At 41.4% G+C, this 27,299-nt stretch overlaps 1 protein-coding gene and 1 pseudogene across 24 annotated transcripts in view; one reads left to right on the forward strand and one right to left on the reverse strand.

Annotated features, from left to right (window-relative positions):
- The window catches only part of ZNF248 (zinc finger protein 248), a 96,197-nt gene that overhangs the window by 58,197 nt on the left and 10,701 nt on the right, over nt 1-27,299 (reverse strand). For 7 of the 24 annotated variants that reach the window (XM_055275167.2, XM_063637367.1, XM_055275166.2 and 4 more), the window contains 3 exons: nt 14,412-14,538; nt 14,044-14,139; nt 5,412-9,558 (listed from right to left, as the gene is read on the reverse strand). In XM_055275167.2, the coding sequence (XP_055131142.1) occupies nt 8,057-9,558; nt 14,044-14,139; nt 14,412-14,538 (1,725 nt within the window). In that variant the 3' untranslated portion in view covers nt 5,412-8,056. Of the gene's footprint in view, nt 1-5,411; nt 9,559-14,043; nt 14,140-14,411; nt 14,788-27,299 lie in introns of those variants that run through there. The other 17 variants (XR_010120334.1, XR_010120328.1, XR_008657154.2 and 14 more) reach the window with 7 other exon arrangements.
- Nucleotides 19,392-25,359, forward strand: LOC129480386 (phosphatidylinositol 3-kinase regulatory subunit beta-like; annotated as a pseudogene).

A 27,299-nucleotide genomic window follows, 5' to 3' on the forward strand; every position in this document is an offset into this window, starting at 1 on the left:
TCTTAGCCTCCTGAGTACCCAGGACTACAGGCACGTGCCACCACGCCTGGCTAATTTTTGTATTTTTAATAGAGAGAAAGTTTCACCATGTTGGCCAGGCTGGTCTCGAACTCCCGACCTAAGGTGATCCACCCACCTCGGCCTCCCAAATTGCTAGGATTACAGGCGTGAGCCACCATACCAGGGCAAAGATGCATCTTTAATGGCTAGAATAAACAAAGTATTTTAGAGTCTGAAAAAAAAATATGTAAAGGCCTAAGATCATGTAAGAATTCAGTATATGACAATGGTGGCCATGTCAGTTTTCCAGAAAAATGGAACCAATAAGAAGATGTATATATAGAAAGAGCTTTATGATTAGGAATTGGCTCACCTGATTATGGAGGCTAGCAAGTCCCAAGATCTGCAGGTTGAGTTAGCAAACTCAAGGCCCAGGAGGACTGAGAGTGTTATTCTAGTCTGAAGGCTCAAGACCCAGGAAAAGCTAATGTTTCAATTGAGTCTAAAGGCAGGAAAAAGCTGATGTTCAGTTTGAAGGTCACTGGTAGGAATTCTTACTCATGAGTGTTGGCATTTTTGTTCTATTTAGGCCTTCAATCAATTGGATGAGTCCCACCCACCCTCATCTGCTTTACTTAGTCTACTGATTTAAATGTTAATCTCATGACGAGTTAATGGGTGCAGGAAATCAACATGGCACATGGATACATATGTAACAAACCTGCACATTGTGCACATGTACCCTAAAAACCTAAAGTATAATAAAAAAAATAAAAAAAATAAAAAAAAAATGTTAATCTCAACCAATACCCCCTCACAGATATACCCAGAAAAATGTTAAACCAAGCATCTGGGCACCCCATGACCCAGTTAAGTTGACATATAAAATTAACTATCACAATGACATTTCAAAGTAGAGAGAAACAGGCCTATTTAATAAATGGTGTTGGGGTAAGTGGTTCTCTCTGTAGATCACATGGTACATGTAAATGTTTACCTCACATAATAAATATACTTCACATGGAAATATAAAATTTAAACTACCAAAGCATTTAAAAATTATAATGAGCATTTATAATCTTAATGTTAAGACTGCATACCAATTGCAGAGGCAAAAAATTATTTAAAAGCTTTTTTTTTTTTTTTATTTGAGACGGAGTCTCCCTCTGTCGCCCAGGCTGGAGTGCAGTGGCGCAATCTCGGCTCACCGTGAGCTCCACCTCCCGGATTCACACCATTCTCCTGCCTCAGTCTCCTGAGTAGCTGGGACTATAGGTGCCCACCACCATGCCCCGCTAATTTTTTTTTTTTTTTTTTAGTAGAGATGGGGTTTCACCGTGTTAGCCACGATGGTCTCGATCTCCTGACCTTGTGATCTGCCCACCTTAGCCTCCCAAAGTGCTGGGATTACAGGCATGAGCCACCGCACCCAGCCAAAATTACTTAAAAGCTTGAAGTAATTTGAAAACTTAAAAAAAAATATATCCCCATAGACAAATTTTAAAGTACACCTCCCAAAATGAGAAAGACTATCCTGTTGATATGTTGTTCATAAAGTGAAAAAAGCAATAGTTTCCATTGTTCCTGTAAAAAGGTACACTATGTACTTAGATTTGTAAGAGCACATAAACCAAGAAAATAATAATCTTCCATGACTAGCTATTATAAAATGATGAGCACCTCAATTAAAGTGAGCCTAGTGACATAAGCCAACATTAAGAAAGTGAGGGGTAATCAATATTTTTAAATTGTTAAATGTCTGTAGAAAATTTAGAAACTAAAATGTTTAAGAAATATTTTATCATGTTATATTAGTAAGGTTGGAATTTTTTTAACTAAAAAAAAGAACGGCACCCACTGTGACAATGGTGGGCCCACATTTCCAAATTTTTTTTGTTTTTGAGACAGGGACTTACTCTGCCACCTAGGCTAGAGTGCAGTGACACAATCACAGCTCACTGCAGCCTAAACTTCCCAGGCTTAGGTGATTCTCCCACCTCAGCCTCCGAAGTAACTGAGATTATAGAGTGTGCACCACCACACCCGGCTAATTTTTTATATTTTCTGTAGAGACAGGGTTTCACCATATTGCCCAGGCTGGTCTTGAACTCCTAGGCTCAAGCATTCTTCCCACCTTGGCCTCCCAAAGTGCTGGGATTACAGGCATGAGCCACCCCACCCAGCCGTCACATTTCCAAACTTTGAATGGGAATGAAATCCATACAGACTTCCTGGGGTCAGTTTCATTAGAACTGAAAATAAACTCACCCCTATTAACCACAGAGTAGACTCTGATAAATTAATTTGAAGATGACAACTTGGTTGCCGTGTGTCTGTGCAGGTGAAAAAAAAAAGGGGGAGGAGAGAGAGAGAAAACTTGGAGAAGTGTAGAAAGGTATATGCTCAAAGGTGTTCCTCCATAATGTTCATTTGTAAGAGTAAAAATATGAGAAGCTACCTAAAAGTGAGCCATTGACAGGGTGTAGATAAAATATTGTTGATCCATCAGAGAAATTTTAAGTAGTCATAAAAATGATCCGGTAAGGGTAGAAAAACTAACATGGAAAACTGTTAATCGTGTATTGTAAATGAGTTCACCATATATATTATACTTCCATTGTGTAAGTGTGTGTGTGTGTATCCTGAAATGACACTGAAATATAAGAAGTAAAATAAACCAAAAGCCCGTGACAAAACTATCACAACACACAGAAAACAGAAAGTACTACTTTCCCCACTAATTTTCTCATATAAATAAGTGGAAAAACACATTTTCAGAGAGTGTAACCCTATGACTTCTGTGGTAGTCATGTCAGTGATTTTAATGTCTATTTTCTGAGTATTATTTCCTCATCATTACCTACTAAACTAACTCCATGTTGTTTCATGGTTAAAGTTTTTCACAGCCTTTGATAGCATCTGACTGTTCTTCTAAAGTTATTGATGTTCAGGTACGTTTTTCATCACTACCACTAACATTACCAGCTTGAAAACTTAGGTAACATTTCTATAGGAACTTTAAAATATTTTTAACTGTAATAACATAACAATAATATCTGTACAAATCACCAAATCATCTGAGAAAACTAAAAACCATACATAATAGTAGTATCAATTCATCTACAGTTAATTTCCTGTGGATGAGCTAATACTACTATTTATTTCTCTTTAGAAGCAATTAAAAATACAACTTAAAACTCTCCGGCCATGCCTGGATCTAATTCCAGGCAACAAATCTCTTATAATTTTTTATGTATTCTAGCATTTGATTAATATTCTGACCATATTTCTTGATTTGTAATACTCAAATGCCCATAAAACTCCAGTATAAATTCTCTACAGGCACATATATATTGGTTACACTGCATGGAAAAAGGCCCAGACAGAACTAAAAACCAAGTTACTTTAGGGAAGTGAACCAATATGTGGGTGAGGTGGGTTGAAGAAAACTCATCTGTCAAATGCCAAAGAGTATTTATTCTCCCAGTAATGGCAGCTGGTGCAGACATCAGCATAGGGGAATCTAGACCTGAGAAAGCTAAGGAAGTCCCACTATGTCATGGGCACCAGTCATGGCTGCCAAGCTTCTCCAAGTTCGTTTCCTGTTTTAAGGGATGTTATCAGAGATCCACGACAATAGGGCAAGCCTTTACTAGGGGTCTGAGTTGAAGAAATTCTGAACTCTTCTGAGGTCTTGAGCTTCCTTTAGGGGATCAGTAAAGGGAGAATTTTTGGCTGTTACTGAAAGCAAGCTTATGGGTAAGGCCCACTTTTGTAGAGAGGATAACTACCCCATTCTGTAGATAAAGAAACCAATAACACAGAGTATTGGCCATACCAAAGTGTGGACTCCAAACATGGGATAGCTTCATATCAGTCATCAGTTCTCACCTCCCGAAGTATCTGAGACCTTGCTCTTCGTAAGTGCTGTCTAGGAGAAGACATTTGTTCTTTGTTGTCTGAAAGAGAAGCCTGGGAATGCAGGATCTGAGAAAAGTGGTAGGTTGGGAAAAGGGAGTTGGAGTTCCTCAGATAAAGAGAGGAGGTTGAGTGTGCAGTGTCCAGTCACTGGGTGACAGATGAAGACTCAGTGGAAAAACAGGAATGGGAATATGTAAGTCTTCCTCAGAAAAGGAGAGATATGATGAAAGGATCCAGAGCAGTCACAGCCACAGTCTCTGGTTGCCAGAAGCAAACAGGGGTAGGGGTTGAAGGCATCAAGGATACCCACGGGCTGAACCCTCCCAGAAACAATAGTTCCACGTTTCCCTGCTAAATACAGATAGGGTGTGAAGTGACAGGGCCCACTAGACCAGAGGAGGGCAATTTCAAGACAGAAAGTAGGCCCAATTCCAAAAACAGGCTCTTAGGAGTTTATCAGAAAACTATTTCCAGGCACTGGGAGTGATTAGTCATTTCAGAAACCACAAATCTATGACCGAGCAATTCTCATCCTGGTTTAAACATGAATGCACTGGGGGATAAACTGTTGATTGTGAGATCAGTTTAGTGTATGGGAAAAAGTATTTCTTTTAATAGAATGTAGTATAAGAGAAAATATCAAAGTACATTACAGGTAATTAGGGTAAGGGGCTCACGAAACAGAATCTTAAGTTGTTGGTTTACATGCATGTGTTAGATACACACATGTGAACACACACTCCTTTGAGATATTATCCACATCACTCCTCCCTCAATGTAGCCTGCTCTGTGAGGTCTTTCCCTCTCCATCCTATCTAAAATCAAACCTTGTATCTGACAACTTTTCCTATTTTGATTTTTCTTTATGGCGCTTATCATAGCCATCTTCTTTTCTTTTTTCATTTTTGTGTTACGGACTGACTTTCAATAGATTACAGAGCAAATGTACTTTCTCAATGTGACTGCTGGAAGAAATAACGACACAAACTCTCTGGTCTACAGTGACCTCCCAATAAAAATATTCTAGGATGGCTTGTCACTGGCCTATTTTATAACAAACTATCATTTCTGGATCAATACAAATGTGGAGGACATGAAGACACAGTACTCTGTGGAGCCAGGATTGGGGTAAATGCCACCCCCAATCACAATGACAGGTTCTATTACTAGAAGAATACAGAAAAGTTGCACTGAGCAGTCAAAAGCAATAGGGTCGTAACACATATTTAAGTACATAATAAAAATGTATCAAATTAACACAAGAAAGGGTGAATTAATCAAACAGTGCAGGGACAACTGGCTATTTATTTGGAAGAATACAGAGCTGCTTACCTTACACCACATACAATAAGAAACACCACAGGGACATATGAATAATGTAATTTAATGTAATGTCTGCTTCAGACATGTTGAAGGTGAGAGATATCTGCTGGTTCCAAAGGGAGTTTACTTATGCCAATAAGAAAGCAGAACAAATGGAAACACTTAACTTGCAACTAGTAGAGTAACTTTATTTCTAACACTGAGCCTTCTACATAGGAATTTACAGAAATGAAAAATATTGTGCTGCTTATTCTCCATTTCTCTTCCCAGATTCTCTCTCCATCCTTCTCTGTGCCCACCCGGGCTCTCCAGCAGATGTATCTGGTTGGTTTCTCCAAAGAGAGGCACCAGCAATTTGGCACCACAGTTCTGGTAGTAATGATGTCTCTTATAAGGTGGCCCCTTCTCCATGACAGCAGTTCTTACTGGGCTGTGGTAACACTGTTTCCATCCTTGCCCTTCAAGGCTCAGAATGGCAATGGCTTCCTGCTGATACAAGTCTCTGGGTGTTTCAGTGTCCCTTGTTTCTGGCCCACACCACTGTAATCAGTCTGCCATTAAAATGTTTTTAGTTGGAGAACTCTGTTTTCCACCAGAAAGAACCATGGCTGATACAAACAGCCATCCCTATATTAACTTGTCAAAAGAAACAATTCTTCCCCCTAATTACCATATACAACATTAACACTTAGAAAAATATTCCTGTGTCAGCTGGAATGCCTTCAGCTCTAAGTATCAGACAGCCCTAAGACCAAATAAAAAACAGTTATTGAGGGTTATACGAAGTCCCAGTAGAGAGCAGGTACAGAGAGCAGAGTAGCTCGGCAACGTCACCTCTGAGCTGGCTTTTCCCACCTTGTACACTGTTATCTTCAGGCTACTGCCCTTCAGATACAAACAGAAGCCAATACCATATTACAGACGTGAAAAAGCCCAGCAGAAAGAGTCTCTTCTCATGTCATGACAATGTTGTATCAAGGAGATCTTTCCCAGAAGTACTACACAATACTTCCCAAACATCTCATTGCTCCCAAGTTCACCCCAACAAAATCATTAAAATAGAACTTCTATGATTAGCTTTGACTAATCTGGACTTACGACCTAAGTCATCTGGGAGAAGGATGCACAAAAATATAAAATTTAGCTCAGCAAGGATGAAGTAGGGAATGGCCATCACGTGGGCAGTGTCTCTTAGAACTGCTGGCCAATGTGTTCCAAGGGGGCAAAAGAAACAACAGGACAAGGGAGGCAGAGACACTCTAAAATACTAATATGCAGAACTAGTGTTACATAGACCATGCCTAAACAGATACACAATGAAATATCAAGGGCATGAAAAGGGCATTTCATTACATACCACCACTTTTTGAGGAGTGCAGTATTACTGCTTGTTAACCTTTGCATAATTTATGTAAAAACCATTCTTATTAACAGCATTTACATTACAGAATGACCCAGAGGTAGCTGAAAAACCTCAGAAAAGTACTGTTTAACTTCTTTACTGAAGTGATAGTTCAATAATGGCCATATTCATGCACATATGCCAGGAAACAGTCAGAGGAAAGGTACGTGATATAGTTCTTTGTGAAATAATATTTCACTAAAAACATATACTGGCCAACCTACAAAGAGACTCCGGTAGTATTTAGAGTAGGACGGATTCAGAGGTAGTTAAAAACCTCACAGAAATAGTTTTGGTTTCTTTCTTGAAGATGCAGTTCAGCTGTAAATGGCCATAGCCATTTATTTATGTCAGGAAATAGAAGGGGTATGCAGTTTGTATTGCCAAATATGTTTTCATATATACACAGTGATGTGCTGTAAATATTTGACAGCAGGTTCTCTGAGAAAATTAAAACCCTGATTTGTAGTTTGTCAATTTCCATGGTGTAAACACTTCCACTAAGTCCAAGCTACCAAGACAGCACTGAATGTGGAGCTGGGAAGAGACAGATGTGCAGTGCACACTATTATACCGTATTTTCATCATACAGATTAAATAAGTGAAACAACAAAGGTAATAGTGAAATGTAACAATGTAATTAAGAAGTGATGAGTGCTGAGTATTTATTACCTTTGTTTTTAATTTAACTGTAAGTTTACATATTTTAAATAATGACTGTTTTTAATAACTGGCTCACAAAATTCCTTAAAATTTAACAATCAGAACTTTTAAGTCAGTATGAGGTTATACTAGCAAATCACTATATTTATGTGTGTAGAAATATATTTACATATACACACAAACATATGTACATACACATATATAATTATATCAACCTATAAAGACACCAATGGTATTTAGTGTGGAAAATATTAACACATACCATAGTAGTTACTCAATTAAGGGTACGTATTTTCCCTCACAATCATGTTGAGTTCCAATATACAAATCAAACATACTCAAATTTATTATATTAGCATACTCACATAAGGTCTACAAACATCGGGGACTCTTCACATATATGTTTAACGCTGCTGTCATTCAACTTTTATAAGCTTCAGATTCCACTGTGAATATGGGTATAAATGAATATTGTCCATTATATTTGCAATAAAATTTTGGTATCACGTCTGGAATATAACACTAAACAACATAAATTCTAGATAAATATTTTCACCATATTACTTAGATGAATAGAATTCCCCTCAGTACAAATTTTCTAATGAAAAGTTTAATTTTTCTTGAAAGCTTTTACATATTCAAACAAGAAGTCATTTTCTACAAATTTCTGACATTCTTTGGCTTTCTCTGATCTCCTTTTTTGAAACTGTATAACCAATTTCACAAGTGTACGAAGGCTTCTATCATTCAGGATGTTGAAAGAGCTTTCACCCTCGTGTGAATTCTCTGATGTTTGGTGAGCACTGACCTCTGACTAAAGGTCTTCCCACATGCATTACACTCATATGGCTTCTCCCCTGTGTGAGTCCTCTGATGTTTAGTGAGAGCTGATTTTTCACAGAAGGTTTTCCCACATTCATTACACTTATATGGTTTCTCCCCAGTGTGAGTTCTTTGATGTACAATGAGGTTTGACTTCACACAGAAGGATTTTCCACATTCATTACATATAAAGGGTTTCTCCCCTGTGTGTGTTCTCTGATGGACGGTGAGGGCTGATCTGTGGCAGAAGGATTTCCCACATGCATTACATTCATAGGGCTTCTCCCCCGTGTGTGTTCTCTGATGTTCAGTGAGGTTTGACTTCACGCAGAATGTTTTTCCACATTGCTTACATTCATAGGGTTTTTCTCCTGTATGTGTTCGCTGATGGTTGGTCAGGTGTGGTTTCTGGCAAAAGGCTTTCCCACATTCAGTACATTCATAGGGCTTCTCTCCTGTGTGTGTTCTCTGATGTTGAGTGAGGTTTGACTTCTCCCAGAAGGTTTTCCCACATTCACCACATTCAAAGGTTTTTTCTCCTGTGTGAGCTCTCCGAAGCTGGGTAAGATGTGACTTCTTGCTGAAGTTACTCCCATTTTCATTGTAATCATAAGACTTTCCCCCCATGTGTACTATCTGATGTTTTAAGAGAGTTGACTTTTCCCAGGTTTTGTCACTCACTTTATATTCACGGAAAATCTTTCTTGTGTAAGCTCCCTGATGGATAATGAAAGCTGAATTGTCACAGAAGATTTCCCCATATTCATTATATTCGTAAGGGTTGTCCTTTGTAAGAGCTCTCTGATGTCCAAACCTTAAATTCATACAGAAGGACTTCCCACAAATACTGCATCCATACGGCTCCATTTCCAAATGAGTTCTTTGAGATATATTGAGCTTTAAACTTTCAATGAAGGTTCTTCCACATTCGTTATATTTACAGACTGTCTCTCCTATCTGAGATCTCTTATTTGTAAAAAATGCTGCCTCATCACGGAAGCCTTGTCCATTTTTATTATACTCAAAAGATTGGCCAAAACTTGGCTGACTGAGATCCTGCTGATAATTAATGGCATTCCTTTTTTGATCAAATTTATAAGACTTCTCTCCAATAGGGATTTTCTCATGCCTAATATCAAGGAGCAATTTCTCACATACATTAAACTCATCAGGCTTCTTTCTGGAACAGTTCTTTTTACTAATAATTAAGCCCGAAATATTTTTCAAACTCATTTCACATGAGTCACATATTTTATAGTGATAATTTCTTAAAGAAACAGGGTCTGTGCCCAAATTGAAAGTTTTCCTTCCTCTATCTCCATTTTCTACACTTACTGTTTTGTTGTTGTGGAACAGAAGCTCCCAAAAATGGTCATCTTCATTTTCCTGGCTGCTCTCTAACATGTCATCAACTTTCCATTTCCTTTCTAGAAATGAGAAAAATAACCACATCTTATGAACCTTAATACATTTCTGATGGAATCGGACTTTTACACAAATGCCCTATCATACAGTCAATTCTTTTGTTTTAAATTCAGTTTTCTGGTGTGAAATGAGTTCAAGTGTGCATTTTCTTTACCCTCCAAGGTTTAGGTGGAAAACATAAACATGCTTCAGTGGAAACAGGGAGAGGAAATTGTCAATGATATTTAACACTTTATAAATATAACCTTCAAAACTGAAAAGAAAAGGTGAAATAAAATTCACAGCACAGGGAACCAGAGTGGCTGATTCAGGAATAGAAAAACTCTGAGAAAATGGGGTGAACCCAACAGAGACAATGAATAAAGTGATGGTGAAGATTAGCAGACAAGGGATTTCAGAGGATGCATTAGGTTGGGTGGAGACAAAACAGAGCTTGGTCCTAATCCCCTAACACACAGTTTACTGGGGTGGAATTCCCACCAGAGTACACGCTTCTTTCTATCTTTGAATCAGCAAGAAAATTAACATTCTGAAAACATCAACTTCCTTGGGTTCAAAAGAATAGTCCTATATAGCCCAAGATCCAGCATTTTCTTTAAGTTTTATTGAGAAGAAATAATTTTTTTTAATGCTGTAGGAAAAGCATACTAGGGAAGGTGAAATAAACTCAAGACATGATAAACAGGAGATGGAGATATTCTGAGAGCTGTTCTTTCAAAGAGCAGGAAATGCACAGAGAATGACTTCAAGGGAGTTGTTTTTTTAAAAAGGAAATTGAGTGAGTGGTAGTGAGAAACATAAGAATTAGGTCTGGCAGAGGTAAAGCATGGTTTACACCCTCATCTTCTCAACATCATGCAAATCTATTAAAAATATTTCTGTGCAGTTTGGCTAGAGATTAGACTTTCAGAAATTGCTCATCCCCAACAACATACCTTCCACTCAACTAGAAACAATTTATCCTTATCTCTCCTTAGATCTTGGATATCCTTCAGTGAACTGCTATTTTAACTTAAAAACAAAAACTAATAATAATAATAATAATAAAATAATGATAGCAAAAATCTGTATAACATCTCTACCATTTTAAGGCTTCACTTGCTCCATCCTTTAGAAGTTACTGTCTATATAATTCATTGTAACATAAAATAAATCCCTTGCTCAATGCTATCTCCTCTATTGTGACCAGAGTCCAGATCTTGGCAGGTGTTACTATAATGTATTTATTCTTATAAAGCAACATGCACTGAATTATTTCCAACCTATACCTGATGAGCTATAATACACGAGGACAAAATATGAGAATATGTATTTAGGAAGAGTACCATAGAATACTTTCAGAATGTATGAAAATGAATGATCTCTCCTAAATCTGGCTGCACAGATAATCAGCAAAGTAATTATCAAAATATCCAAATTAGTAACAGAGGCCCTTCTCTTTTGGAGAACAAAAATCTCAATACAGAAAGAAACCCTACACAACCCTAAGCCATATGAACAGGTCTGAGTTTTTGGTATACAGCCACTGGTGAGTTAATGTCATAAAATCTGGGCTATTTAAGTTTCATCAAAAAATTAAGTTCTAACTTAAAACAAGTGAAATAATAACAAGCCATTACTATTCAATGTCTAAACACTTTACAAACACAGTATGAATTACCTGAAAAAAGGCAAGGCAAACAAGAACAGAAGTTTTTCAATAAATGAGAAAACATTTGCAAATAAAATTTAAGATACAGAATAGGATGGGATTTGACATAAATTTTAGGGAGCAGAAACAAAGAAATTTAAGACAGGTAGCAAAGGACTACACTATTATAGTCATTGAAAGGGAAATTTACTGAGCAGCTCCCTTGCTGCAATCTATTGAAAGTCAGCCCTTGACACAAAGGTTTAAAATTTTAAAAAGAAAAGAAAAGAAAGGGAAATTTAATTTATTAATAAGCAGCAACTTTAGGTTAGTTTGTTAAGCTAAAGGAAGATAAATTGAATAATTTAGGCTAAAAAAAAAAGAGAAAAGAACCAACTAGGAATTAGAAGTTAGACAACTAACAATTAGACTGAGTCAGGAATGAGGGAACACAGACATAGCTTTGCTTTTCAGTTACATCAATGAAAAGTGAGAATATAAAGGTATATAGAAGATAGTTTTAAATGAAAAATAACATTAGGAACAAAGAGACCGGTAGGAGATATTAACAGGTTTATTAGTACAGCAATGCCATGGTTGCCATTCAAGATAGCAGTAACATGGAAGAATGTACCTCATTTGACTACAGGAAACCAGGCTCTCTGGTTTTGTGTAGCTCAGATTGTTATTCCTCAATATCCTATAAGGGATGAATTTAATACTTACTAAAAGCATTATTGTCCCAGGACTACTCTCACCTACATACAATCACACTCTAGAAAAGGGGTTGGCATATAACTGCAAGGCAATGGCCCTTGAGCTAAGAATGTTTTTTAAGTTTTTAAAGGGAAAAAGCTGGATGAGGCAGTACAGAAGAGGGAAGAGGAAAAGAGAGGAGAGAGAAAGAGGAAGAGGAGAAAGAGAAGGAATAAGGAAAAGAAAGATGAGGGGCAGCTGCAACCACGACCATATGAGGCCTGCCAAGCCTCAAACATTTACTATCTGGTCATTTACAAAAAAGTCTGTTGACTTCTGCTCTTGAAGATCTCATTCTGCCTCATTCCTTTAACATCATCTAAAGTTGATGCCTTTCAAATGGATACTTCTAGTTCTGACCTCAACCATATACTTACACATATTCAATCTCCTAGTCAAAAACAGACTCAATTCTAAGAGTTATCTCCAACTTCTGGTGTTCAAAATTAAATCTGTGATAACTCCCTTAAATGTCTCCTCTCTAATTTTTCTCTGTCTCAGTAAATGATAACCTAATTTATCCAGCTGCTTGAGACAAATTATTGGGGTCACACTTGATTCTCCTTTCTCTCATATCCAATCTGACAGCAAATGCTCTTGGCTCCATTTTCAAAATATTTGTACAAACCTACCACTTCTCAGTACCTCTGGCACCTCCAACACAGTCTCAGCCACTATCCTCTCTCCTCTGAAGCACATAATGGTACCCTATCCCTACTCATGCCACTCACAACCACCCACCACAGTATACACACTGCATAGATGTCAGAGAGCTCCTTTTAAACTGTAAATCAAATCTGATGACTTAAGCTGATTTACATTTACTCAAAACAGTTTCTCATAGCACCAGAAGTAAAATTAATGTATCTACCACAGCTCGTATTACTTCTCATGACATTGTCTCCTACCAGTCTCCACCATGCCCGCTAGCTTCCAACCACAGTGATTTCCCTGACACTGTTCAAACATTCTAAGAACACACCTGTCTAAGAGGTTTGGTATCTGATGTTCTCTCTGCCTGGACTACACTGAATCCACACAACTCACACTTCCATATTATTAAAGCCTCATCTCTAATGTGGGAACTCCTAAAAAAGGTTTTCTCTAACCTACTCGCCAAACAGACTATACCGTCATTCTTTGTCCTCCTTTCCTGTGTGAATTCTCTTCACAGCACTTACCATGACCCAACAGTGTGTACCTATATACACACACATATGCACATGGGTGTGTACATATATACACACACACAGACATGTACACACACACATGCATTTTTTGTCCTTTATTATAATACACACCCTAGGATACCAGGGACATTATTCTGTTAATTACCTAAAACATAACAGACATAGTGAGTGCTCATCATATGTTGTTAAATGAATATATGGAAGGATTGCATGAATACCTGTCAGCTAACAAAAGGTGTCCAAGACAACAGAAGGCAGGCAAACAATTTTCAAAGATAAAGACAAACTAACCAAGAAAACATATCTAAAATGAAGCCAATTGGTTTGGATTATAGGTATAAGTAAAATACTTTAAAATGTAAAAAAAAAACAAAAAACAAAAAGTTTTTTTTTTTGTTTGGTTTTTTTTTTTTTTTTTTTTTGAGACTGAGTCTCACTCTGTCGCCAGGCTGGAGTACAGTGGCGCAATCTCAGCTCACTGCAACCTCTGCCTCCCAGGTTCACATGGTTCTCCTGTCTCAGCCTCCCGAGTAGCTGGGACTACAGGCATGTACCACCACACCCAGCTAATTTTTCATATTTTTAGTAGAGACGGGGTTTCGCCATGTTGGCCAGAATGCTCTCCATCTCTTGACCTCAAGATCCGCCTGCCTTCCTCAGCCTCCCAAGGTGCTGGGATTACAGGCGTGAGCCACCGCACCCAGCCAAGAAAAGCATTTATGAGTGAGAATAACATATGGAGGAGTGATTAAGGTAACAGGGATGTAGGCCAATTGTTTTTGATCATTTCCAAAGGTCTGGGGCTAAAAATAGATATTTGTGAAAAATATTCCAAAGGTGACAAATCCTAAACCAATTACCTAAGTTCTAATTTCCTCTGGCTTTCATCTGCCTTGAAATCACTAACTCACCTGGGTGGCACTGGCTTGGGAATCCTTTCTCTAATATCCAGGGCTCTTCTCCTTGCTCGATCTTAAAGATCACTTCTGGTTTAGTAATGCAATACCCTGTTAAGAGAAAATACCACAGGACTGGAGCTAACTAGCTTGGTTTCAGGGGCTTTGAATACATGATGGGGAAGAAAGGCAGAGCTTCACCAGCTACTCAAAGAAGGTGCACAAATGAACCAATCCCTGAGGAGGGAAGAACACCTTTATGGTGGCCAAATGGGATCAGTCATCTCAGAGCCTTCAATCTCAAGCTTTACATCAGAAAACTACAGGGCATCAACTAGTAAATGCATGCAATTGATAGCCATGCGGGGAAAAAAACTCCTTACCTACTGAGACAAGATTGCTATAATTTTCCAGGATCACATCTCTGTATAGTATCTTCTGAGCAGGGTCCAGCAGATACCACTCTTCCTGAGTGAAGTCCACACATACATCCTTGAATGACACTTGTTCCTGTAATAGTATACTCTTTTTTACATGAAATGGTCAGAACTAGATGATATAGAAAAAATTTAAGAGAACTAATCTCTTTAGAGTTTACTAAAAAATGACAAGTTACCTCCCTCTGTGCTATACTATATAGAATACAAAATACCTTGTATAAATTGAGTTTCTACTAAGGGTCTGGAATTGTGCTAGCTGCTGCAAATCCTACTGGTGAAAACAGACAAACATGGTCCCTGTTCCCAGAGTGCTTATGACCTGATAAGAAGATACACAGAATAACGTTTATTAAGTTGCACACTGCAGGAACTAGCAGTGTGTACTAGGGAGATTGAAGTTACAGAGGAAATATTAGTGGTTTCATATTATCTTTTACATTACCAAGTTAACTGTCATCAAGGAAGTAAAACTTTGTTATTAAAATAATGGGATTGAAATGAATATGAAAGGAATATGACCAAGCTCAGCACATATTGATTCAAGTGACTGCCCTGCAGTCTACATGCCCATCAGAGAAAAGGATGAATCCTCTCCGTTCAATGAGATCATCTTCTGGAGCTTCCACCAATGTTTCCAATGTTTCTGTTTTTAAACACAATATTTGGTATCTAGTAAAAAAATTTCATGGTATGTGAAGAGATAGGGACAATGAAAAAAAAAAAAGCAAATTCACAGGTGACCGAGATAGTAGAATTAACAAACAAGAACTTCAAAATGAATTATAATTAATATGTTCAACAAAACAGAAGAAAATATAAACAAAATAAATGAGAAAATGAGAGAAGTTCAACACATACATGGTATGTGTGTTATATAGAAAAAGGTTAATACAGCAAGCCTGAGACTACTAACCTCTGAAAGGTCTGCTACAAAAGATCACCACTGATGGGCATTTGGGAACTTGGATTTCAGAAAGGTTCTGACCTTAACCTTCTCTGATAAGAATGGCTCACTGAGCCTAAGCTGTTTGTATAAGTAATATGGTTTATACTCAGTATGTGCATTGCTTCTGGGAGTCTAGAATTTTGGTACATAATAGGCAGAAAGTGCCTATGTGACCAGCCTCTAATAAAAATTCTGGGCACCAAATGTCTAGTGAGTTTCCTTGGTACACATTTTATGTGCGTTGTCACATGTCATTGCTAGAGGAGTTAAGTGTGTTCTGTGAGACTCCATTGAGGGAAAACTCTAGGAATTTTGCTGATTTTGCTTTGTATCCTTTTACTATAATAAATCATGGCCATAAGTATGACTATGGGTCTACAAGAAACAATACATCAGTAACAACTGGCACATCTAGCACCCCAATTTTGGTTTCTAATGCCATGCTCCAATATATGCTGAGTCATCCTAGGGAATCATTAATAATCTGGGGGTGGTCTCAGACACCTCTAATACATGTATACACACACACACACGTGCACACACACACATACATAAAATGGACATTCTAGAGCTGAAAAGTACAATATCTGAAATTAAGAGCTTACTGGATGGGTTCAAAATCATATTAAAGAAGACATAATCTGAAACATTTATGCATTTAACAAAAGACTATCAAAATACATAAGGCAAAAACTGATAGAAGTAAAAGGAGAACTTGGAAATATACACCATAATTGGAGACTTAACACCGCTCTAAGTACTGATGGATCAAGCAGGCAGAAAATCAGTAAGTACATATATGACCCAAAATAGTACTATCAACCAACTTGATCTAAGTGACATTTATACAATACTTCATCCCAAACAATAAAATATACAATCTATCATTCTGTTCGTGTTCACATGTAACATTCGCCAACATAGAACATATTTTGGGCCATAAAATACACCTTAACAAACAATGCAATAGCTATCATAAAAAAAGCATGTTCTCAGACTACAATGGAATTAAATAGAAACCAATAAGCAAGACATGGCTGAAAAATCCTCCAAATACCTGAAAGCTAAACAACATATAAATACCTATAGATCAAAGAGGAAGTCTCAAAAGAAATTTCTAAATGTTTTAAATGAAAATACTACTTATCAAAATTTATGGGATGCAGAGACAGTAGTTCACAGAGAAATTTATAGCATCAAATTCATGTTTTGCTCTGCAAAAGATGCTTTTACAAAAACGAAAAAACAAACCACAGACTGAGAAAAAATATTTGCAAACACCTAAAAAGGTGTTAGAACCAAAATATGCAAAAGAACCCTCAAAACTCAATAATAAGAACACAAATTATGCAACTTGAAAAATAGGCAAAAGATCTGAATAGACACGTCACCAAAGACAGACCAATAGCAAATACACATATGAACAGTGCTCACCATCATGTGTCATTACAGAAACAAAAATGAGATACCATAACATTTATTAAAATGGTTAAATCCAAAACAATGACAATATCAACTTTAGGTTCAGATACAGAATAACAGGAATTTTGATTCACAATTGGTGGGAATGCAAAATGATACAGCACCTGTGGAAGACAGCTTGGCAATTTCTTACAAAGCTAAACAATTTAAATTAGCTGGGTGTAGTGGTACACACCTGTAATCCCAGCTACTTGGGAGGCTGAGGAAGGAGAATCACCCAAACCGGAAGGCAGAGGTTGCAGTGATCTGAGACTCCGTCTCAAAAAAAAAAAAAAAAAAGAAAACCAGTGCTCCTTTGAAAACCAGCTGCTTCTAGGGCTGGGGCAAAGCACATATATAATGAGCCTGAAATCACTTCTGGTACCAGAAAATGAGAAAGTACTCAAACGAAAACACAATAATGGGCTATGTCAAAGGGACACAGGAATCAATTGAAAGCACAGCCTCATGGTCAAGCTGAAGGAGTTGGAGCAACAAAATGAACAAGGTAGTGTTGGATTATAACCAAAGTATAAAATAACTAGCAATGAGTTCATACTAATATAAATAAATGATTAAATAAATAAACACAAAAGAACAAATAAATCTCCTGCACAGAATTCCTAATAATTTATATGGATACTCTGCCATCAAGGAGGTGTAGCATAACTCTCCACTTCATTCCAAAGAATACAGTTAAAAACAAAGGACAAAGGAGCAACTTTACAGTGGAGAAACATGGCCACACTACCTCCACCAGGTTATCAACAGTGATAAATCATGCTCATAGCATTTTCCCTTGATATGATGTGAATGAATGACACTACCTCTGTGGTCTTCCTCTAAGAAACCCTAACCTCAGTCTAATCATGAGGAAGACAGCAGACAAATATCAACTGAGGGACATTCTACAAAACACCTGACTTGAACCCCTCAAAATTGTCAAGGTTATCAAAAACAAGGAAAGTCTGAGAAACTGTCACAGCCAAGAAGAGCCTAAGGAGACATGATGACTAAGTAGAATGTGGGCATCCTGGAACAGAAAAATTACATTAGGGAAAAATTAAGAAAATCCCAATAAAGTGGTCATTACTTAATAACATATCAGTATTGTTTCATTAATTGTGACTAATGTACTACATTAATATAAAATGTTAATGAAACTGTGTCTATGGGATGTATATGGAAACTCTTTGTACTGTCTTCACAACTTTTCCATAAGTCTAAAACTCTTCTAAAGCAAAAAGTTTATATAATAAGAAAGAAACATGTAAGAGGACAAGATTAATGAAGTGGAATGATGTCAGCAAAATGGAGAAGTAGGCGGCACCAAGCTCAGGTCCCCTCGGAGACATCAAAAAACAAGCAGAAACTGTCAGAATAAACTTTGTCAGAATTGTGAAAAGGTCAAAGGCTGACTGCAACCAAGTACACGCCAAATCAGAAAGAAGAAAAAAAAAAGGCAACTTCAAAATGGTAGGAAAGCTTTGTGGCACTTCTACTTGCCTTTACCCCAACCCTCCTTGCTTTGGTAACAGCTACTTGAGACGGTAGCCCGCGTTCCAAGTGTCGGTCCCTGGTCCTTGATTCTAGAGGGACCAGAGCAGACCTTACTTACAAGGAATTGTTTATCTGTTCCAACTATGTGGGAAATACCTGAAGGAGTGATGCAATATGCTTGTCTCTGTTTCACCTAACTCAGAACTCATTTAGGATAGAAAAAAATAGTCCTTGCTCAAAAACACTGTATGGGGAACAAAATATCTGCAGTCGTCTGCAGCAGAGGATAATGGTTGAGACATATAGTACACCACTTAAGGCCTGAGAAGAAAACCTGGAGAGGGTTTCTTTGAGAAATTTGGGCTTTCAAAAAACCCCATATATACTGAGAAAATTAGAAATCCAGACACATACCCAAGGCAGAATGTATACTCACAAGCCTTAAGAAGACTACAAGCTTTCACCTCCAGCTATTCTCGAGGTTCAGTGCAATCAGGACACGAAGGCTAAAGCAAGGTTGTAAACAGCCTGGCTAAATGTTAGAGTACCCCAGCGCAGAGTCAATGTGCAAAGACTGAGAGAAATGTTTATTTGTTGTCTTTAGCACCAGGGATTCAAAGAAATCTCTGTAAAAACATTAGCTGAAAGCAAGCTAAGGAACAGAGACTTCAGTGACACACATAGAACAAGGAAACCAGACTATAAAAATAGCATGCGGCCGAGCGTGGTGGCTCATGCCTTTAATCCCAGCACTTTGGGAGGTCAAGAGGTCAAGACCATCCTGGCCAACATGGTGAAACCCCATCTCTACTAAAAAAAGAAATACAAAAATTAGCTGGGCGTGGTGGTGCATGCCTGTAGTCCCAGCTACAAGGGAGGCTGATGTAGGAGAATTGCTTGAACCCGGGAGGCTGAGGTTGCAGTGAGCTGAGATTGCACCGCTGCACTCCAGCCTGGCGACACAGCAAGACTGTCTCAAAAAAAAAAAGAAAAAAGAAAAACAGCAAACCTTGGGGAAGGGTAAAAATCTGATTTCCAGACTTACCATATTAAAATATTCAAATGTCCAATTTCCAACAAAAAAGTAGAAGGTATTCAAAGACACAAGAATACAGAGCCTACTCAAGGAAAACAAATTCCTTCCTTAAGGAAGCCCAGATATTGGACTTACTAAACAAAGATTTTAAATAAATTACCTTAAATGTCATCAAAAATGACAAATAACTAAAAGAAATGAGGCCAACGATGTCTGAACTGAGTTGGAAACTGTAAAAAGAAACCAAGTAGAAAATCTAAAGCTGAAAAGTAAAACGACCGAAATTTAAAAATCCACTAGAGGTTTTAACAACCCATTTGAGCAGACAGCTGAAAGAATCATGAATTGGAGGATATAAAAATTGAAGTAATCTGGTATAAGGAGCAGAACAGAAAAAAAAAAAAATAATGTGAATAGAGCCTAAGGGACCTGTGGGACACCTTTGAGTGGACTATCATACAATTACAGGAGTCCCAGAAGGAAAAAAGAGAGAGAAATGGGGAGAAAGATTACTCAAAGAAATAAGGGCTAAAAACTGCCCAAATTCTATCAATAACACAAATCTTACATCCACAAAGCTCAACAAACTCCAAGTAAGAAAAATTCAAAGAGATCCACTGAGGTACATTATTATCAAACTATCAAAAGCCAAGTAACAACCACAGAGGTCAGACACCACAGAGACCAGAAGGCAGTGGGACGGCATCTTTAAAGTGTTAAGAGGGGAAAAAACAAAAATAAAAATCCTGCCAGCCAGGAATTGTAAACCTGGCAAATTGATTCTTCAAAAATGAAAGAAAAAGTAAAACATTCCAGATAAAAGCCAAGAGAACTCATTATCATAAACCCTGCCCTACAGAAAATACTAAATGGAAGGTTGAAATGAAAAGATCTTCATAACTCAAAGCTGTATGAATAAAGAGCTCTAGTAAAAAAAAAAATGTAAGTACAAAAGCCAGCATTTTGTAGTTTGTAACTCCAATCTTTATTTCCTAAAGGAGTTTAGAAAAATGCATACACAATAATTATAAATCTATGTTATTCAGCGCACAATGTATAAAGATATAATCTGTAGCAACAACAACATAGGGAGAAGGCAGCTGTATAGGAGCAGAGTTTTTGTATGATACTGAGACAAAACTGGTATTTAAACTAGATTGTTATAAATGTGGAATGTTCATTGTTAATCTCCGTGGTAAACACCAACAAAATATCTTAAAATATACAGGAAAGGAAATGAGAAGTACATCAAAATATGCTACAAAAAATCAGCTAAATAGAGCAGTGAAAGAAATGAACAAAAAATTAGCAAGAAAAAAATAGCAACTGGCAGAAGTCAGTCCTTCCTTGCTAGAAACTTTAACTCTTTTATTCCTTTCCTTTACCCTTCCCTTCCCTCTCCCCTTCCCTTTCCCTCCCCTTCTCCTTCCCTCCTCCCTTCCTTCTTCCCTTCCCCTTCCTTCTTTCTTCCCCTCCCCTTTTCCTTCCCCCTTTCCCCTTTCCTTCCTTCTCCTTCCCTCCTTCTCTCTCTTTCTTGTTTTTTTTGGAGATGGGGTCTCACTCTGTGGCTCAGGCTGGAGTTCAATGGCTCCAACTAGGCTCACTGCAACCTCTGCCTCCCGGGGGGGCTGGCTCAAGCGATCCTTCCACCTGAACTTCCTGAGGAGCTGGGACTCCAGGCGCGTGCCACCACACTGGGCTAATTTTTGTATTTTTTGTAGAGACAGGGATTTGCCATGTCAGGCTGGTCTCGAACTCCTGGACTCAAGCGATTCACCTGCCTTAGCCTTCCAAAGTGCTGGGATTATGGGCAAAAGCCACCATGCCCGGCCAACTTTAATTTGAAATACGTTAAATTCTTCCAACAAAAAGGCAGAGATTGGCAGAATGGATCAAAAAAAAAAAAGCTCATGCAAAAAATTAAGTCACATTCACAGAGTTCAGTGGATCTTAAGAATAAACCAAAGCTGAGGCCGCTGGGAATCAAGGCGGCGGCGGAGGCGGGGATCTCGCAACTGCGGCGAAGGTGGCCGCAGTGGAGCCACGGGGCGGGCTCGGCTTGGTGTGACGGCGGCTGCGGCGGCGGTGGCGGCCGCGACCAGGTCGGCGTCCTCGGCTGGCCGAGCATGGTGGCAGCCTGCACCCTTGGCTCCCTCGTCTGGTGCAGCCAGCAGAGCTGCCAGCCTTGGGCGCCCATGGCCCTCCGTGTGAGGGCGTGAGCGGCCTGCCCCAGCCTCATCTGCTGATGGAGGACTCAATGGCCCAGTGACCGGACACCACGCCACCAACTCCCTCCCACCAGTTGATGAGTGGTGGACCCAGCGACGAGTGGCCCTTGTAACGGTCATGGAATAATTTGAAGCGAGGAATAAGCGGCCCCCGTGGTCGCCTGTGACTGCTGGAGATACAGGTCCCAGCACCCCAAGCCAACCCAGCGGACCCTCCCAGCCCTGCTCCAGCCAATGGGGCCAGTGGGGCTCCAAGCAGCCACCTAACCATCCAGACCCCACCCCACCCATGCGGCCATGGCGGGCCCTGAGGGCTTCCAGTACCACGCTCTGTACCCGTTCTGCTGGGAGCGGCCGGAGGACCTGGAGCTGCTGCCCCGCGACGTGCTGGTAGTGAGCCGGGCGGCCTTGCAGGCACTGGGCGTGGCCGAGGGTGGTGAGCGCTGTCCACAGAGCGTGGGCTGGATGCCCGGCCTCAACAAGCGCACACGGCAGTGAGGTGACTTCCCTGACACCTACGTGGAGTTCCTGGGGCCCATGGCCCTGGCCCGGCCCTCGCCCACGGGGCCCCCGCCCACTGCCCGCCAGGCCCCGTGATGGGGCCCCTGAGCCAGGCCTCACACTCCCCGACTTGCCCGAGCAGTTCTCCCCACCTGATGTGGCTCCCCCTCTTCTGGTGAAGCTTGTGGAGGCCATTGAAAAGACAGTGCTGGACAGCGAATCTCACTACCGGCCGGAGCTGCCCACATCGCGTACAGACTGGTCCCTGAGCGACGTAGATCAGTGGGACGTGGCAGCCCTGGCTGACGGCATTAAGAGCTTCCTGCTGGCACTGCCCGCGCCACTCGTGACCCCCGAGGCCTCAGCCGAGGCGCGCCGGGCCCTGCACTGGAGCCACCGATGCTGCCGCTGCACCGCGCGCTCACACTGCGCTTCCTGCTCCAGCACCTGGGCCGAGCGGCCCGCCGCGACCCGGCCCTGGGCGCCACCTTCTGGCCGCTGCTGCTGCTGCGTGCGCCGCCGCGGTCCTCGCCGCCGCCAGGGGGCGCTCCCGACGGAAGCGAGCCCAGCCCTGACTTCCCGGCGCTGCTGGTGGAGAAGCTGCTTCAGGAACACTTGGAAGAGCAGGAGGTTGCGCCCCCAGCGCTGCCGCCTAAACCCGCCAAGGCAAAGCCGGCCCCCACAGGCCTGGCCAATGGAGGAAGCCCACCCTCCCTGAAGGATGCTGAGTGGTACTGGGGGGATATTTCAAGGGAGGAGGTGAACGAGAAACTCCGGGACACTCCCAATGGCACCTTCCTAGTCCGAGATGCTTCTAGCAAGATCCAGGGCGAGTACACGCTGACCCTCAGGAAAGGCGGGAACAATTAGCTGATCCAGGTCTTCCAGCGAGAGGGGCACTATGGCTTCTCAGAGCCACTCATCTTCTGCTCCATCGTGGACCTCATCAATCACTACCGCCACGAGTCGCTGGCCCAGTACAAGCCAAGCTGGACACATGGCTCCTCTACCCTGTGTCCAAATACCAGCAGGACCAGATTGTCAAGGAGGATAGCGTGGAGGCGGTGGGTGCCCAGCTCAAGGTCTATCACCAGCAGTACCAGGACAAGAGCCGCGAGTATGACCAGCTCTATGAAGAGTACACACGGACTTCGCAGGGCCTTTTGGGGAGTCCCAGGAGGAGCTGAGCTGCGCCCCCTCCTCCAGGAGCTGCAGATGACGCCTACCGCAATTGAGGCCTTCAATGAGACTATTAAGATCTTTGAAGAGCAGGGCCAGACTCAAGAGAAATGCAGCAAGGAATACCTGGAGCGCTTCCGTGTGAGGGCAACGAGAAAGAGATGCAGAGGATCCTGCTGAACTCTGAGTGTCTCAAGTCCCGCATTGCCGAGATCCATGAGAGCCGCACGACGCTGGAGCAGCAGCTGCGGACTCAGGCCTCGGACAACCAGGAGATCGACAAGCGCATGAACAGCCTCAAGCCGGACCTCATGCAGCTGCCCAAGATCCGAAACCAGTACCTCGTGTGGCTCACCCAGAAAGGCAACCGGCAGAAGAAAATCAAGGAGTGGCTGGGGATTAAAAATGAGACTGAGGACCAGTACGCACTGATGGAGGACGAGGACGACCTCCCGCACCACGAGGAACGCACTTGGTACGTCGGCAAGATCAACTGCACACAGGCAGAGGAGATGCTGAGCGGCAAGCGGGTGGCACCTTCCTCATCCGCGAGAGCAGCCGGCAGGGCTGCTACCCCTGTTCCGTGGTAGTGGACGGCGACACCAAGCACTGCGTCATCTACCGCACGGCCACCGGCTTCGGCTTCGTGGAGCCCTACAACCTGTACGGGTCGCTGAAGGAGCTGGTGCTGCACTACCAGCACGCCTCCCTAGTGCAGCACAATGACGCGCTCACCGTCACCCTGGCGCACCCAGTGTGCGCCCCGGGCCCGGCCCGCCGCCTGCCGCCCGCTGAGCGCCGAGGACCCGCCCCAAGCAGAGCCACCCCTGGGCCCATCTGCACCGGAGGCTGTGGCGGCGGGAGCCACGGACCAGACCAGCCACATCCAGGAGTCCTCATTTCTCCGGCTCTGGCTCTTGTCTGGGGTTCTCTCACCCTCTTTCTCTTTCCTTCTCTCCTTCCCTCCCACATTCTCCAGATCTCCCTCTGTCTCCTTTTCTCTCTCTTTCTTGGCCCCTGTCTCTCTCCATGTTGGGGGTCCTGCCTCCCCCACCCCGTATCTCCGTGTCCCCCGGGCATTGCCCTCTCCATGGCTCTGGTCACCCTGACCCTCTGCCCTGCCCACCGCAGGTCCAAGGGGGTCCCGGAAGCCCCTTCTGGCTGCACCTGCCATGTTTACAGAGGGCCCCTGGGCTGCGCAGCCCCAGCCGGGGCACCCTGATTTTTAAGCCATAGACCTGGGGTCAGGGCAGGAAGGAACTTCACTCCGCTGCTTCTGAGAACCTTGGCCGTGACATTCGGGGCCGGGCAGGACCCGCCCCACAGACTCCAACTTCCCCTCCAAACCCCGAAGTGAAACCCGCCACCGGGTTACTCCCACAATGGGGCCGCTGCGAGAAGTTCACCCACCCCTGAAAAAATAAACTCGCAGGCCAGGCACGGTGGCTCACGCCTGTAATCCCGGCACTTTGGGAGGCCAAGACGGGCGGATCTTTTGAGGTCAGGAGTTGGAGGCCAGCCTGGCCAAAATGGCGAAACCCCGTATCTACTAAAATACAAAAATTAGCCAGGCGTGGTGGCGGCAGCCTGTAATCCCAGCTACTTGGGAGGCTGAGGTGCGAGAATCTCTTGAACCTGGGAGATGGAAGTTGCAGTGAGCAGAGATCGTGCCACTGCACTCCAGCCTGGGCAACAGAGGGAGACTCCTCCGTCTCAAAAAAAAAAAATAAATAAACTCGTGAGCTGGCCCCAACCCCTCCTAGGAATCACAGCTCCCCATACTGGTGCCACCGCCGTGGCCAAGTTGCGACACTGCCCATGGCCCCTCTCTCTGATGCAGATTCAGGGCTTCTCTTGGATCATGTTGGGTTTTGATTCTGTTTTTCCTTGACTGCAAAACCCTCTTTCCTCTCCTCTTTTGGGACAAGAGCCCTGGTTTTCTACGCTGCCCTTGGCCACCACACTGCCTGCCCCACAAGCTGGGAGGCAGGTTTTGTACGGTACATTGTTATTGATATGATATAAAACATCAAATGTCAAAAAAAAAGAATAAACCAAAGCTAAAACAAAATCAAAACAGAACTTTAAAAGCAGCCATGTAAAAACCCAAAACATCATGAAAAGACAACTTTAAAGTGAAAGGAAAAACAAAAACTCAAAGGTAGAATTCTATATATAGCAAAAATAAAAGTTTAAGATTACTGTTTATGATTTCCAAAATCATAAAGAGTGGTAACAACCAACAGATATGCATTATAAGAAACATCAAAGGGAGTTTTCATGAAAAGAAAAAAATGACCCAAAATAGAACTATGAAGAGGCAGGAAGGACTGAAAAGCTTAGAAATGAAGGGGGATAAATGGAGTCAACATGTTTCAAAGTTACAGGTTTAGGTGGTACAATGAATAGTTTGTATTTCATTATAATATGTCAAAAATGCTGACTTTAACTTATAGGATAACCACAAAAGAGTACCACAACACACCCAACAGAAGAGCAAAAATAAAAAATAAAATACCAAGTCTCAGGATGAATGTGTGAAGTAAGAACATGCATGCACTGCTGCTGGCAAAGTAAACTGGTACAAACCTTAGGAAGCTGGCGAAATCAATGTATAACCTTCACGTATTGATGTATGATTTTTGCCTGTAACCTCTGCTTTTCTGAAATGTACCATCACTTTTAAAAACCTTTGCTTATAAGCCATCAGGGATCACAGGTCTTAGGCGTTAACCACCTAATTCTCCTTGCCCGATGCCCTTCAACAAATGCCTCCATTTCTCTTGCTGCAAATCCCAAGGTCAGTTTTAGCTTTTTCTGTGTGCATGGTGAGAGGACCTAAGTTTGGTTTGGTAACAGAAGAGGAATTATAGAATTCGAATATCACCATTTTGCAATCTTTAATGAATTACTAAATTTAGACAATAATCAATGACTTTCAAACATTACAAAAAGACAATGAAGCCAGGTGCGGTGGCTCATTCCTGCAATCCCAGCACTTTGGGAGGCCAAAATGGGAGTATTGCCTGGGCCAAGGAGTTCGAGACCAGCCTGGTCAACAGTAGCAGGACCCCGTCTCTACAAAAAAATTTTTTTAATTGGACAGGTATAGTGGCATGCACCTGTAGTTCCAACTACTCAGTAGGCTAAGGCAGGAGGATCACTTGAGCCCAGGAATTCAAGGCTGGAGTGAGCCATGACTGAGCCAATGCACTCCAGCCTAGGGGACACAGCAAGATCCTGACTCAGAAAAACAAACAACAAACCGAGAGGACAATGAGATGTTATGTGGCCCTGATGGAAGTACACAACACAATCTATGGTAAATTCTTACCAAAACCTAAGCATCAATCGGGATTAAGTTGAACTACTTAGAGAAAATACAGGGATCATAGCAACACGTTAAACATAACCACAGTGACACAACAAGGAAAATCTTCAACAAATACACTGCAGTAAATAAAGATATGGAGAAGAAACATACAACTCACAAAGTCTTAAAGATAAAAGACATTTCAACCATATTTGAATCCTGATTTAACGAATGTAAAAAACTGCAAAAACTGGAAAACACCAATTATACATTAAGAAATTTTCAAATTTTGTTGTGGTAACTGTATTGTGGTGTTTTGTTGTTGTTGCTGCTGTTGTTTGAGACAGGGACTCACTCTGTGGCCCAAGCTGGAGTGCAATGGCACAATCTCATCTCACTGCAACCTCCACTTCCTGGGATCAACTCATCCTCCCACCTCAGCCTCCTGAGTAGCTGGGTGTGAGCCACCACGCCCAGCTAACTTTTTATTTTTATTTTATTTATTTATTTATTTTTTGAGACAGAGTCTCCCTCTGTCACCCAGGCTGGAGTACAGTGGCTCCATCTCGGCCACAAGATTACTATATACACGTACATATTTTGTGGATATGGTTCCTCACTACAACCTCCTCCACTAATATCCTAGTTATTTCTTATTTTAAAACAC

The sequence above is a fragment of the Symphalangus syndactylus genome, chromosome 4 (assembly GCF_028878055.3).
Source record: "Symphalangus syndactylus isolate Jambi chromosome 4, NHGRI_mSymSyn1-v2.1_pri, whole genome shotgun sequence".
In the NCBI taxonomy this organism is placed as follows: domain Eukaryota; kingdom Metazoa; phylum Chordata; class Mammalia; order Primates; family Hylobatidae; genus Symphalangus; species Symphalangus syndactylus.